The sequence below is a fragment of the Pomacea canaliculata genome, linkage group LG2, assembly GCF_003073045.1.
Source record: "Pomacea canaliculata isolate SZHN2017 linkage group LG2, ASM307304v1, whole genome shotgun sequence".
In the NCBI taxonomy this organism is placed as follows: Eukaryota; Metazoa; Mollusca; class Gastropoda; order Architaenioglossa; family Ampullariidae; genus Pomacea; species Pomacea canaliculata.
The window spans coordinates 22,199,959-22,215,647 of NC_037591.1; the positions used below are offsets into that span (position 1 = coordinate 22,199,959).

General features: G+C 35.3%; 1 protein-coding gene across 7 annotated transcripts in view; it reads left to right on the forward strand.

The window, feature by feature from the left end:
* The window catches only part of LOC112556989 (vacuolar protein sorting-associated protein 13A-like), a 58,885-nt gene that overhangs the window by 18,400 nt on the left and 24,796 nt on the right, over positions 1–15,689 (forward strand). For 5 of the 7 annotated variants that reach the window (XM_025226532.1, XM_025226536.1, XM_025226538.1 and 2 more), the window contains exons 15-29: positions 18–118; positions 614–681; positions 991–1,029; positions 3,291–3,368; positions 4,276–4,480; positions 5,336–5,394; positions 5,711–5,863; positions 7,766–7,844; positions 8,029–8,055; positions 8,521–8,605; positions 9,121–9,238; positions 11,047–11,188; positions 11,464–11,556; positions 13,907–13,990; positions 14,629–14,785. In XM_025226532.1, coding sequence (XP_025082317.1) covers positions 18–118; positions 614–681; positions 991–1,029; positions 3,291–3,368; positions 4,276–4,480; positions 5,336–5,394; positions 5,711–5,863; positions 7,766–7,844; positions 8,029–8,055; positions 8,521–8,605; positions 9,121–9,238; positions 11,047–11,188; positions 11,464–11,556; positions 13,907–13,990; positions 14,629–14,785 — 1,488 coding nt within the window. The remainder of the gene's footprint in view (positions 1–17; positions 119–613; positions 682–990; positions 1,030–3,290; positions 3,369–4,275; positions 4,481–5,335; positions 5,395–5,710; positions 5,864–7,765; positions 7,845–8,028; positions 8,056–8,520; positions 8,606–9,120; positions 9,239–11,046; positions 11,189–11,463; positions 11,557–13,906; positions 13,991–14,628; positions 14,786–15,689) is intronic. The other 2 variants (XM_025226535.1, XM_025226537.1) reach the window with 2 other exon arrangements.

Sequence of the window (15,689 nt, forward strand, 5' to 3'; positions counted from 1 at the left end):
ATGTTATGGGTTAACAGAGGAGAAATTCTACGAGTTGTACACAGCAGAGGAGAAAGCCAAATTATACAATGCCATTGGCTATGAAGAAAATGAAATGACCTTGGTCTATCCAAAAGAGGTGATTCTGCATTTTAAAATTTGAGAAATTCTTACCTTTGCCTTATATATTCCTTCCATTACTTTAGTAGGTGATAAGATGCAGTAATCTAAGTATTATGAACACTGAAAAAACAGTACTTAAAGTGCTTTGGATATTGTGTACAATCCATTATAGCATAGTCAACGAGCACCAATAATTTTTTGGTCTTGACTGTGTTATCGACAAATATGATATGATGGCAGTCTTTTTTTTTTAATGGAGGAGCAAGGAAACAGAAAGGAAAGAAATGCATATTTGTGGAACTGTGATAAGGATAGTTAAATTCTGTTTTTGTTGCTTGGTAAATGATACTAATCCTCCCCAAAGTGATTTTGACTACATTTAAAAGACTGGCTGTAAATGGAATATGTCTGTCAGACAGTTGCATTTTAAACCAAGCTACTCTTCTTAAGCAGCCAAAAATAAGTATGTAAGTATGTGTTTATTAAAAAATGCTTTTTGTCTTTATTTCAGTACGAAGCAGTCAAGGTTGTTACTAAGTTCAGAAATGTTGCAATTTTTCTCAGAGATAGACAGTCAAAGTAAGTTATCATTTGTGGTCATTGTAATAAGTGAGTATTTAATGGATGTGAAGAAGGTATTGTAAAAAGAGAACAGAGCGAGAATTTTGCATGTGTGTGCATGCATGCGTGCACATGAAAGGAACGCACGTTACTTTATGCATTCAGAGAGACTGAAAAGAAGCAGATATTTTAACACCATGATATTGTATCCACATCTGTGACTAGCATATTCAGTATTCTCATTTATCTCTTAGAATCACAGAAAGAACTTCATGATATTATAGACTGCACTGTTAATTCAATTGTTCTCTTGCCTTTCTCTGATAGAGATGTTCACTTTTTACATCGTAGGGAGACCTTTTTCAGGTATTTCATGCTCTTGTCATGCAGCCATTTAATTTTGTTTTGGCGTTCATAGTTCATGGCTTCAGTTTTTTTTGTGCATTCTCTCCATGTTGTTTGTGTTGAAAAGAACTACTTTTTTTTACCAACAACCAGTCACTATTTTGATTAATAAAGTTTTTTGAGATGAATGCTCAACAGTAAGCTGGTGAGATAGCACCAAGGGACTGAGGAACTATATTTTTATAGCCAGATTACTTCACCTCTCTTTGCCCTTTGGACCAATTGTAATGTGCTTGGCATCTATCAACTTTTAAATGATTGTAGCTCTTAAGGAGTTCTTTTTACAGTTACACTTGTATTCCATCAGTATCATATGAAAATTAGAATGACAGATATCTTTTTGCTTATTTTGTATTTAAAAATGTACAATAATTATCTTTGCTTGGCAATGATAACATAAATAATAGACCTTCATTACAGTGCCTTTCATTGAACAATTATCAGTTATAAAAAGTATTTAAGAATCCATGCACATACGTTGTTCTTTATGCTTAAAAGATTAATTTGTTCTGGTACAAGTAAGCAGAGGCTGTGGCAGCAATTTTGTCATAGGCCTGTACTTTGCTGCTTCTTTGCTTGATGTGGGTGTCTATAGTCCTATCATACTCGTTGCTCACATAATGAGAACTGACTTGTTCATCCTCCTTTTCCCACCATATTGATCTTTAGTGTTGCAAGCCTTTTGTATCTACTCATCAACTGAAAATCTGTAAATAGCAGCAGTTTTCTAAGCTAGCTGAGGAAATTCAAGAGAACAGCTTGGCTGACAAATTAAAAAGTGTGCTTAAGCTTAACATTCTTCTTACCATTTAATATTTCTCATCAAGCGTTTCACTGGAAAATGTTTACTGAGGTGGTGCATTGATCACTGTAGTATTCATGTTTCATTGTCGTGTAAATGCACTTTAAATTTTAATCGGCGTTAATTCTTTATTTTTCATTTTTTACTTCTGTCTGCCGAGACCAACACTTAACCTCATTCAAAGTTCTCCGATGTTAGTCTCAGCAAGCTTAAATAATGAATGTGACTAAACTGGAAGCTTTGTATACACCAGCCTCATTCTAGTAGTTAAGCTGAAACGTGGATAAACTGGAAGCTTTGCATGCATCAGCCTCATTTTAGTAGTTCATTGGAAAAAATCATCTGCAAGCAGTCCAGTAATACAAGTTTGTGGAGAGAGAGAGAAAAAAAATATTTGTATACATATTAATGCATGCATATTTTAAATTTCAGCATGCGTTCTTGTGCATTTGCTTGTGGGTAGAAAGTTATATGTACACTTTTCTGACCAAGTGCCAAAATGTGTTTGCATAAACTTGCATAAAAATATGGTAGTCTGTTTATGATGTTTGTCCCATCCCCTACTCCCATTTCCATTCTGTGGATAAAAAAATATTTTGTAACACCTATTCCTTAGTCTTGTGAAAGATTTTTAATAAAAAAGTAATGAAAATAAAGTATGCTTCTGTCCATTCCACTAGTTAAAGAAACATGTTATCCTTCAGGTTTTCTTTCACATCAGAGATCTGGTTTTTAGAGCTGATGTCTGTGAGTTTTTTGTGGTGTGTAAATGCTTAGATGTGTTTATTTTATTTTTTGCAAAGTTTATCACTATCACTATTTTCCCATTAGGTAAAATCAGAATTTTTGAGAATAATCAAGTGAGTGAATATAAGGAGTGTTGGTACTATATGAAGCATGCAAAGTAAAGACTTTAGTAAGGTAAAGGTAGTCCCTTAACCTCTTGGTTGTTGGGGAGTGAGGTGTTAGAGACCTCACTTTTTTCAAGGCTAGTTATTTGTGAGGCTGGTGCCGATTACCTCTTCTTCACTGCCTACTTTGTGTAGTCAGATACCCATTTCTGACAGCTGGGTCAACTTGGATATGTTACCTGCTTCACATGGTAGTAAGTTGGCATACCGCCCAATTGGGATGCCAGTTTTCTTACAGCTATCTGCTTCCTTCCTTAGTATATGTATGTATAAGTCTGTATGTATCCATTCATCTATCCATGACCTTCCTCTGTGCCCACTCCAAGCCCCCCACACACACACACTGGATGGTAAATGTAGATGCATTGGTAGTCCCAAAATCACATTTTGACGTATTGACAACCCCACTTTGACAAAGCTTTTAATATGTAGATATTACTAGTTTATTATAGCTAACATGTTGATGTACAGACAATTACAGTTTGACATGGCTAATATTTTATATACAGACAGCACCAGCTGCTAAAGCTACAACTAAAGGATGTGTACTCCTATTTTGGGCAAAGACCTGCAGCAGGTGCCATACAGTGAGTTTTTTCCACCTGTTTATCCTTGTAACATTTGGTTTTGGTTTAAAATCGTGGTTGAGTGGAGACAGGTAACTTCTATGATCTTCTTTTTTTTTAACCTTAGATTCTTTACTAAAGATGGGAAGATGGTATCAATTTCATATTTAAGGACAAAGTGTATTATGTATAAACCAAAAAGAGAGTCATTTGGAGCAGATACCATTTAAAGGGTAAACGGTTGTATATTTTGACAAAGATTACAATTTTGAGATTGACATATATTTTGAATATGGAGTGCCTTTTCTGTGCTTTACTTAAATTTGTTGAGGTCAGAACAGCTGAAAAATATTTTATTTCTTCTGTAGGTCATTTTTTAATATACCATGATGCCATTAAATTTTGAAATATATTTAGCATTTAGATAATTTCCATAGCAGCCAGTAATTGCATTTTGTAACATGCCTTGTTGATATATACATAATAGGACAGACAAAAAAATACTAAACTGTCACCTTGTTGTGCTGTATCCCCCTTAAGTTTGATTGCTGTCATTTTATGTGATTTTTGTTAAGGTAAAGAAATTTCCACTTTGTGTTGTAACGTGGAAGAAAAGTTATTATGCGCACAGTAATACATGGGTTAAACAACATTTATAGCATGTTTCTTATTTCATTACATTTGCAGTCTCATACAAAATTTCTTTCTACTTGCAGAATATTTTTCATGCAACACAGTATTTAATGATTACATTACATAAAATAAAATGCATTGCATTCTGCCCAACTTTGCCACTTGAGCCTTTTATTCTTGTTCTATTTCACTAAATGGATGTTTCCATGGGTCATGTGCTACATACTAGTCAGACCCCACATTTCCCCTCTTGTTTCGTGCAGATTGTTTGCATTCCACTGGTTTTTATTTTCAGTCTTGATGCTAAAATAGACAGAATGGTGGTCTCTGGAACACCTCAGAACGATGCAGCTCCACGCCTTATCACCTCCCAGATACAGGACGCTAAAGAGCAAATCTACTCCTTGGCTAACCTCTCTATAGCCACCAATCCCCTGGACGGCCTCTGTGACACCAGGATCAGGTTCAAAGGGCGGCCACTGGAAATTGTTTATGATGCTGTAAGTTGATTCTTTCTTTAATCATTGTCAGAATAACATTATGTAGGTCAAACTTTGTGGTAGAGGCTGGTTTAAATGCCATTTGAAGGCCAGTTGGTTGGCAGCACTGATTGGCTTGCGAGTTTGTATTGCCCAGAGTGGATGGAGGGGAACACCCAGGCAGATCCCAGCAATTTCAGTGCTGTCCTCCAATACATCTGTCCTCTCCTGGTAAGTACAGAAGGGGAGGAAGATGTACAGCAAGACAGAGAAGTCTCTCTGAGAGATGCTTGTAGAGAGCAAGACATGTAACAGCACTGTCAGCACATCACCATCTTAACCAGCAGCATAGTTGAGGACTTAGCAAAAAGTTTTCTGAGAGTTTGCCCTGCAGAGGTAGATGCAGGTGGCCAGCAAGTGGTCGCCACAACAAAAGATACCAACAGCCTACTGCTACTCCTTAAGTGTTCTCTTCACAGAATGTATGTGAGAGTGTGCTGTGTGGTAGGCTACCCAGTTACTATTACATTTGTATCTAGAGAAGCAAAGCAGTGAGAACATGGACGGAGCTAAGCTGAATACAGCTCATTTTATCTTAAAGATTGCAGTCATTTACTGTGTGCAAAATAGCATTCTGTTTCTGAATTTTTCATATTTTTGCCATCATTTTATGTTAATCTAGGTATACCCTTGCTTTTATGTGATTTCTGTTTTCATTCCATTTTGAAAGTAAATAAAAGGGGTTGAGGAAGTGATGTTTTAATCTTAATGTAGGTTTAACTGACATAGACTCTGTATATGCCAGCATGTTTTTCAATCTGCTATGTTTATCCCATTGTTGAGAAACTGATTTGATTAAAGCCTTTTTTTTTTCAGGTAACTATAAACAAGCTGGCAGAATTCTTCAAACCTCCAAAATCTGTTGAATTGAAACAGTGAGTGTCACCATGCCCTGTGCTATTTACAATAAGTGACAGTCGAACTAAACTAACATAAAAGTTGGGACAGAATTTGTAATGTAGAAAATGAGCAAAATTTGATTTGAGCATTTTAGAGTGTTATCATAAATATCAGAAGTTTGGCTTGAACATGAGAAAACTTTTCATTTCTTTTCTCACTCGTTGCTAAGTTTTTTGCCTCATTAATGGAACTGCCGTGTTTGCTGTTATTCTAAACCTAGCTGGTTTTGAAGATATCAGTCTATGTCTTCTGCTATGTTTTGTCACATTCATTCTTTACTATTATCTGCAGGCTCTCCCAGGCAGCAATGTCTAAGTTTGATGAGATAAAAGAGCAGTCAACAGCGGGCATCCAGCATGCACTACAGCAGCACAAATACACAGACATTGGTGTGGACCTTATGCCTTCCATCATTATTGTGCCAGAGGGTGGCTTGATGAAGAAGTGAGATCTCTCTCAAGAGAGTAGAGTCTTCCTTGGTACTTTATAACTGTGAATGTGCAGTTGGTTTAGGAACTGGGAAACCAATCAAGTTATTATTCTGCTTGTCTTATATTTAATAACCTTGTCTTCACCAGCCAAGGTTTTTATTTGTTTGTTGATTTTTTTTTTTTACCATTCCTTCCATTTTCACTGGCTCATGTGTTTTTTTGTCTGTCCTCATCCTAACATTCTATTAATTCGTTTTTTTCAGCTTTTATCAGCTGAAGTTCTTTATGCATTCCTCCCTATCATTCAATAATAAATCAGTTCAGATTCAATAAGTGAATTGAATTTAGGATTTAAAACTACAGCAGGAATATGTCAAACCACTGCTGTAATATGCAGCTTTCTGTTAAGTCATCTGATAAAATCATGATGTGTACTTATTGTAGAGTGTCAGTGCTAAAAATACTTTTTTAAAATGCCGTTTATTAAATCCAAGTTAAGCAAAATTACTTGCAGAAATTGCTGTACTTTTTGTATGGCAGATTTCATTCATGAAAGCTATGCACTTAATTGAAGACATAGGTGGATTATATACTTGACAAATTTTCATGGACTGTCATGCAATTTGCCAGACATAATCAGTTGTTCAGTATGTGTTAGGTTAAGAAGGCCCTTAATAATTTGTCAGGAGGAAAAAGCTGGGAAAGGAAGTTTATTAATAGTCTGATTATACCAGCTTCCCTTGTAGCATTTATTCCTCCTTCCTTATTAACAGCAAAAGTAATTGTGATTGTGCATTATCTTGATTCTTAACCTACAAGACTGCTATTGCAAAGGAGAGTATAGGTTAGCAGATTATTTGCCACATTCAAGTTTGTCCTTGCTTAAGGAGTTTAACTTTCCTGTGGAGGAAAGCGTGGTATTTGAAGAACGCTTAGTCACAATTAGTTTCCTTCCCTTTTGCATTTTAGTTTTATATGAGTATACATATATTTTTCACACATTTCACATTTTAAATCTTTCCAGTTCAGCTGTAGATGCTTAGTCACTGTGTGTCATATGTGTGGGTTTCATACATTAACTTTTTACAGTTTAAATATTAAAGTAATGCTAGAAAAAAACATGCTTACACAGTGGGTGAGCAAGAAACCCTTAGCTGTAAAGACAATGAGTCTTACAGATGTCCTTTGCTGTTAAAGAAGACAATGCTCAAGCAGCTGTGCAGTCATCCATAGAAAAATGTATTCCTTGTACAAATATTTTGCGTACTTTCCTATATAAATTATAAACTGTGCAAATAAATAACTTATTGGATAGTTCTTTTTTTAAATAAAAAGGTTATTGTGCAAATTTAAGTTTTAATTTTTAAAATACAGTTTCTAAGCATTATGAGTAGTAGTTATGTACATTTTGTATCATCATGCAAAGATCAGTTGAGCATTATTTCTAACTAGTCCACTTGCTAGTTGTTTCTTTTACTATTTCTGTATGTTGACTAATTTCCTGCTTGTCTTCCTCTCTAGATTCGCGAAACTCTCCATCCTTACTGTTTGTTCCGATACTTTTTTGTGTCTTCTATGTTTATCTTTTATTACTTGTATGCATGCTTGTTTATCCTTCTGTCATGTGACATGTTTATCCTTCTTTGTGTGACATCCATGTCTCATTCTTGTCTCAAGTGCTAGGAGCATGCTCCTGAAGGAGCATGATCATGCGCTTTATAAATGACATGTTTATTATTATAAACAGTGCCATTATTATAAACAGTGCCACTCTCGGCAGCATAACTTAATCACCTGAACTAGCTGGAGACATGAACCAGTGGGCCTTGCATGTTTGTTCTGTGTCTTTATCTGCACCTTTTGCTGGCTCAGATCTTGCACTGTTTCAAGTTGTGGTCTTCCATTCTGTCGTCAGTGATGTTCGGAAGTTGATTCTTGACCTTGGGCAATTGACAGTTGTCAGTAGTAAACATGATACCTCCATTGATCCACAGGTAAGGATTAATTATACATTGTTATGTTGAAGTCTGTTGCAAGTATTTGAACAAAATCTACACTCTTGATATCGTGTGTTATTTAATGTATTTTAATTTTGATTATTAATCCATTGTTTTACTATCTTTAAATAAATAATGATGATAATTGCAGATTTTCACTACTAGTGTGTGTTTATTCCAGATAATGAGTGTATTTGGACAACAAGTGGTATTCATTTTGAAGAACACACATTATGGATGATGCAATTTACTTCTTTTTTTCTTGGACTTTAGTTTTAACCTGTATTTTTTTTAATGTTGGTTTTTTTTTTTCGTCACTAAGACTGACATGTCAAAATAAGAATCTTTGATTTTTCTACATTTTTTTTTTTTATTTTTATGTTTTATTGCCCCAAGGTTTAATTTGTTGTGGTTGATATTTTTTTGGGTGCTTGTTTTATTTTTTTTCTTGTTTTGCATTTGAAACTGAATATTATTTCTATAAAAAAGACCATAAGATAATACCATCATAATTGCTATCATAAAGATTTAGATTTAAAATGAATAGCAAAAACTATCATCAGCCTTTTTAACCCTCTCATTATTATCTTTGTTATCATCATCTTCATTACCATCATCATTTAGTGTTAAGTAACAGCTGTAAATGAATGCATTTGTTTGAATGGTATTGCAGTTAGAGCTAGCAGAGAAGTTGAAAAAAGCCTATGACAGGTTTGACATCCGACTTCAGCGCATGCAGCTGCTGCTCGCTAACCCAGGTCAGTTCTACAGGAAAAGAGTGTCAATAATGGGGAGGAGACAGGACTTGGCCAGTAAAATGAAAAGTTTTTCAAAAGTGCATTTATTTTTTCTTCTTCATTTTGATTTTCATACCAGTGCATGCACTTATGGATACGTGCCCACTACCAACTGACAGAGATGCCAAAGTTATTAATTTTTGAAGCAGCTATTTAAAGTATCATTGCTATAGTCCTTATTGTTTTACCAGCACAAGCAGTGATAGTAGTGGTGGGTGTAGTTCAGTTCTAATCTTTTCTAAACACAGTCATCCACTTCTTTGTTAGTTTTTAAGAGGTTAATTTTTAAGGAATTTTAAGAAAGGTAAATGTTTGTAAGATGAAGATGTCATTTAATTTCTTTGGAAAATATATGTGCTCATATTGACTTCATATTTCTTGGTCATTTACTGAAAGCAAAATAAATCCAGTGGGGATGGTTAGCGCATTTTTCTACTTAAACTGGAATATGATGGCAGGTAGTGTTTATATTGTAGGTGAAAATTGGCAGCTGGCATGTACTGCAGGCCAGTCTCCACAGCATGTGCTGTCACCTATGGACATCCTGCTTGATATCCGTGTGTGCATCTTTGACAAAGATCCAAGAATGGCCAAGTGACTGCATGTTCATTACCTTTTGTTATTATTCATGCTGCCTTTTAGGATTTTCTCATAAAATTGTATCAAGAACCCAGGTTTATGAATTAATTTAATAATTTTAATCTTAACCAGTGTGTCAGAAATGTTATTAAATGTCTCTGCTTTTTTCCTAAGAAATTTGTGATAAACAAGGAGTTACCTATATTCCTGTTTTAATATCCTAAAATTTCCACAACAGGGCTTATGAAGAGGGCTTTTTTAGTCATTATTTTATAGATTTCCATTTCCATTAAGCTAAAAGGCATAAAAATTTTAAATGTCGGTTAATTATAACTATGTTGCCCAGGCTACTTTCATGCTGTACAAAGGTAATGGACCCTAGCCTAATGTTTATTGGGACAATAAACTGTAAGAAGAACACTATGCCTAGGGCATGACAAGTGAAAGTACAATACCTAACCCTTTAATTTCCTTGGTAAATCATATGGCCATTTCTAGTAAATGGGAAGTGGAAGTTTTATGTAACTTTGTTGATCCATTTACTTGAAGTCTTTATACAGATTTACTACCAGAAAATAATAAAAGTGTTAAATATACATAGATAGTTCACAAGGAGAAAACTCCACGAATTAACTTAAAAACAAATGCCATTTTTGTGGATAAGTTGCCCTGGTAATAAAAACAAGTGGTTGGTTTAACAGCATGTTGAGTTGAAGTGCATACTATTACAAACCAAAATTAAAAGATTATAATTTACACAGAACTTCAAAGAGTATTTCTTAAACTATAAAATGTGTAATAAATATATTCTATTCTTTTCCCTTTTAGTAAATGTGAGTGATAGAATGTTAAAGAAAGATCAGAAGCCTTAAAGCCAGTAAACAAATTATCACTTGGTCACTAAATCAGTCATCTTGGCATTGACAATTCTGTCATGGTGACATGAAATTTTGCTTAAAATAAAGCAATCAGTGTTGAAGATGATAAATAAGCAATACAAGTGAAAAGCAATTATGATCATAGATCTAAATATGCAAAAATCCGATTTTCCCACATGAATTGTTCCTGACACACTACTTCTTTGCAAACTGAAAAGAAACATTCAATGGACTTAACAAAAATATTTATCTACATAGTGTTCCCTTTTCTTCATATTCAACAATTTCATTTCAGTTTTTTCGTCTTTTTCTTATCTTTATTTGCCATTTGCCTTAGTTAAAAAAGACTTGAATTCAGAAATGTGAAGCTAAAGGTTTCTTTGTATGTTTTTACATAAAAAGTAGTTCAGTGCTTATACATTTGCAAGTAGGTGTAAGAAGATTTAAGTCAAATAACAAATGTTAAAAGCATTTTGAATATACAAAATACTTCAAATTTTTAAAACAGATACCTAGATACAAATAGTACATACCTGTAGGTCATAGTTTTCACCTTTATAGTACAGATCCATGTAAAATTAAGCAGCCCATAGACATCTCTAAAAAGGCACACAGTGAACTAATTTTATTCTAGAAATTCTCTCACTAAAGCAGAAAAAAGTCAATTTAATTCTTAATATATTATAGAGAGAAAAATGTATTACAAAAAATTCTTAGTGCAAATAAAAAAAATAGTGTTCTTGCATTAACTACTTAAACTGTATGCCTCATTCCAGGATTTTGGCCATTACTGCCACATCCAGAACGTAAGCAGTAATTTGATAAACACACTTATGTGGATGATTAATATAAACTTTTTTTTATATTTATTACATTGATTAATTTGGATAAACTTTAAAGTTTTAAAATGGCTTATTGTGCTCTTATTCATCTTCTGCTGAACAGGACAAAGGTACATGGAGTTCTGCCCAACCTCAGTCTTCGCATTTCAGACAAACGTGTCCATGAGATCATGACTTTAGCCCTGAGCATCCCACTGCCAGAATCTGCACCAGTAGACGAAGAACCAGAAACAGAGATGTTCAAGGTCTAACTGTGCTTCTTTAGTCAAAGAGATAATAGGGCCTATAAATAATCATGTGGCAGATTGGTTAAAAGTCAGATAGTCCATTATACCCAGTTTCAAAGATGATAATTGATGAAAATCGCTCATATTAGCATTTTCTTGTAAATTTTGTTCAGCTCAACATTCTTTCTGTGCATTCTTTTGTAATATTTAACAATGTTTTTATGTTTTTGATGCTTAAAGCTTAAAAGACCTGTTCCTGCCACTAATTTTTTTATATTGGGTATCTGTTTTAGGGCCCCAGTGATCTTCCAGCAAGCTTGACTGCATTATCAACAAGCAGAATAGTGAACACCGCCATTATTGCTACTGCAGAACACACTGATAAGGTAAAAGAGTCTTGGCATCTTTCTGGACTTCCCTCTCTATGCAACGCCCGATTTACACTTTGTTAAAGCTTGTTTTTCTTTTATTTCTGATACCACTATTATTGGAGACTGAGTACTGATATCATCAAGCTAGAATGGACTAAAAGTTCTCAACCCTATGGTATGGATTCTTTGAAGGCTTCTCCCCCCCACTACTTTACTGAAATCTTGTCTGTGCTTGCTATTTTATCCCTCCCTCCCACAAAGACGATCACATTTCGACAATGGACATTCTCCCTTTGGCTTCTAAGCAGTGGAACTCTATTCCACATCACATTTTGCCACTCGAACTCCAAGGCTGCATTCAAACACTTGACCTAGCTATGCTAGAAGGCTGCGGCTGGGGTCAATCTGGTCTTCATACTCAGAAGCCCAGAGTATATTCCTTGTGTATCCCTGGTGCGACCCTGTTGGAAATGCCCTAAGTGGTACCACTCAGTCACATCCCCTTGTTGGACTCCGTGGTTGGTGGGGAGCATAAGGAACAAATCATGTTCATTCCATTATGGCAACAAAAAAAAACGAACTTGGAAAAACGCACAAGAAAGGATGAATCCTCTGATGGTGAGGAGGTGAGAGTTTGCATCAAAGAGAATGTCTATGGGGCCCTGTTTTCTTGTGGTAGAGTGTGCAGAGCCTGCCCAACCGCTCTCATCCCTCTCCCCTTTCACAATAGCAAAAGGGTTTAAAAATATCTCTACAGGCTTCTCTTCTGTTAAACGTCTGCGCTTTGGACAATTTCTTGTCCAGTATGCAAATCAGAGAGCTTCTGAGGCCCTGCGTCAATGGGACATGAAACATTTGGTCGACCAAAACATAAAGGTGGCTCCACACTGATCCCTCAACTCTTCAAGCGGGTCATTTGTTGCCTTGACCTTGCCAGGATGTTGGAACTTGACATCAAATCAGAACTGGCAAACCAGGGGGTCACAGTGGTGCAGAGAGTTATCCTTAAGAAGGATGGAAAATCTATTCCTACCAATACACTTTTCATAACTTTCTGTCTGCCCAACATACTTGACTTCATTGATGTTGGGTATTTGCGGGTCGAAGTCTCCCTGTTTATACCTTCACTATTGTACTGCTTTAACTGTCAGCGCTATGGGGCTAGCTTTCGCATAGTGGTTGGCTCCTCAGGAGCATCATCTACTGTAAGCTCCATTTCCTACTCGGCAGCTGTTGCAAGACGACTGTCAACCTCTGTATCTGTCCAGACGGACATGACATGGATTTCTACTTTTCTTCCGATAACTCCGAAAAGTACAATCTACTCTCTCTCTCTCTCTCTGAACTGCAGCAGGCCCTTCAGAAGTGCAAGGACTATGCACTGGGCCCAGACAATATTTCTTATCAACTGCTGAGTCATCTTCCATAGGTCTCTCTCCTTCTCCTTCTAGACATCTTTAACTTTATTTGGGTGTCCGGCTGTTGCCCTCCCTCGGGGAGAGAGGCAGTATCACTTACCAACTAATTTTTCCATCATTGTGCTCCTGGTTATCTTTTTTCTTTTCTTATCTTTTTAGCTAGTGATACTATAACTTGAGGTTACTTTCTTTGAAACTTGCTATATATGCATATGTCTGGTGTCCCCACCAGTCATTTTTTCCACAGCTCAGCTTATTAAAGATAGTTGGGAAGATGGGAAGAATTCATTTCATATCACCTAGTAAGTCTTGAAGTCATGGTTTGGGGGCAAAATGACCAGTAACTTTTGTATGGTGATGGAAAAATTCTGATGACTTCACACAAAACTGTCAGAAAATATGTGGAACCTCAACCCTTGTGAAGAGTTTCTCAATTCACCACAAACCCCCCCCCCCCAAAAAAAAAAAAACAAACAAACAAACTGGGATTCATTTGAATCAAGGGAAGTAACATGATTCAGTATTGTAAGGCCACATAAATGACCCCTGTACTATAAATTGCTTGCAAATTAAAACTAAAATCACATTTGTCTGGTGTGATTTTTGCAGAGAGGCAAGCCAACGGCTGCACCATGGGGTTAAATTAGCATTATGCTAAAATAAAATGCTCATGTGCACACAAGCTGATATATTAGCTTTGGTTTTATGATGACAAACTCAACTACATTATTAGCACCAGCATTTTTATCCATTATTTTCTTGAGTTTGTTTCCTCATTGCATCAGGCATTATTAGCACATGTGTAAACATATAAATGTCTGTATATTTGAAATGAAAAAGATAAAGGAGGAAAGAGTGACTATTAGAGAAAGGATACTAGTGTGGATATTGTTGAGCTCATTATCATTGGATTCATTTACATGCATTTATTTGACATGCTTTTATAGGAACGTGCTCCAGAGCTGAGACGCCTAAGTTCAGTGGAATATACCAATATGACTGACATGGAACTTAACTTTGAGATCAAGGAGGTGAACTTCATTTTGTCACCTCTTTATTTCATTTTCTCTTTTTGTTCCAAGTTGCATATTTTTTTGTTGCATACTCAAGAAAGAAGTTTTGATCATGAACTGAGAGACACTTTTTTGTGGATAGTAACATTTCAAAAATTTTGCAACATTTGGATGGTAGGATATTAAATGCAGTTATGATTAGAAAGTGTTTTTTATTATGATTTACTAAAACATTTTTATGATTGAGCTGTCTTGTGTGATATAAAAATCTTTATCCTGCATAGCAATAAATCCAGAATGTAGGTAGTTATAGTTAAACATACCAGTGATTGTTGGCTAATAATGAGTGGCCATACTCAGTTCAAAGTTATATTTTAAAGACTTCTTACAATCTTGAAATACTTGAGTACAATTTATTTAGTTGGACTGATGCACACATTTATAATGCACACATATTCAATAGTTTTGTTATTTGGAGAAAAACATGGCATGTGTTGTTGTGGATAAGTTACATTTTAAATCTATGTAAATATATTTTAAAAATGTGAAATATATCTGACAACTACTTACGTATAAGAGTGTGCATTTGTGTTTAGGTGCTTGTATGTTCATGCTTATGCAGCTCCTCATGTATTCAAAACATTCTTGTCATGCAGATGGTAGCAGTACTAAGCCAGAGACAAGGCGACACAGAGATACCAGTATTGAAGCTAATGGTGGAGTCTGTTGGGACTGAAGTGCAAATGAGGAGGTTTGACATGCTAGTTGATGCCCATATTGGCACAGTGTATGCCCAGCATCTTAAATATCAGTGTAAGTAATTTTTTTAAAGTTGTCATTTTGCCTTGTTAGGAATAGCTTTATAGTAGTATGCAGTTGTCATGCGAAAATTTACATCCTTTACATCATTTATATCATTAAGGCATTCTTGCTTGCATGTCTTTAAGTGTTTTATGTGGTGAGAAAGAGGATGTTATATTGTTAACAGTGAGAGTATTGTTTGTGTGTGTGCATGTGCGCATGCTGATGCATATGTCACATTGTGCATACTCGTGCATGTGTTAACACAGTAAAAAATCTTATTATTAATATATATTTGTCTTTTTTTCTGGTAAATTTTGTGTTATTTAAAGTTCTTTAATATAATCACTGAGCACCATGGATTTAAACTAAAATTTATAACCTTTTTTGTTTTTAAGAGACTCTTGAATTTCTATTTGTTTATCCAGCTATTGAGAGCTTTATGTTTGAGGTCCTTCTTACGTGAATATTATTGAATATATGAATGTTTGGCTGCTGTTTTGTTATATGACCCTCATTTAAAAGTCTCCATGTGCAGTCCAGAAAGCCACTTTAGGAACGAGCTCAAACTATTATCTAAAACTGTTATACTATCACATTTGATTTTTAATTAGTTTCTTTGAAGTGAAACTTACACTCTAATATAACTTACCATTTTTAAAATGTCAGAGCATCCATTTTTTTAGTTTGTGAAAATCAAAGGGGATAAAATGTTTCTGTGCTAAAAACTAGCACCTGAAAAATAATATGGAAGTAGAAACTATAGTTTTAGTTTACTTAATTCCTTGTTGCTCCTTTGAGGAGCATAGGGCTGCAACAACGCCTCACCAGCAGACTCGGTTTTTGGCAGCCTCCTTCAGTTGGGCCCAGGTGGTTCCAATGTTGTAGAAACTATAAGAAAACAAGAAAGGGAAAA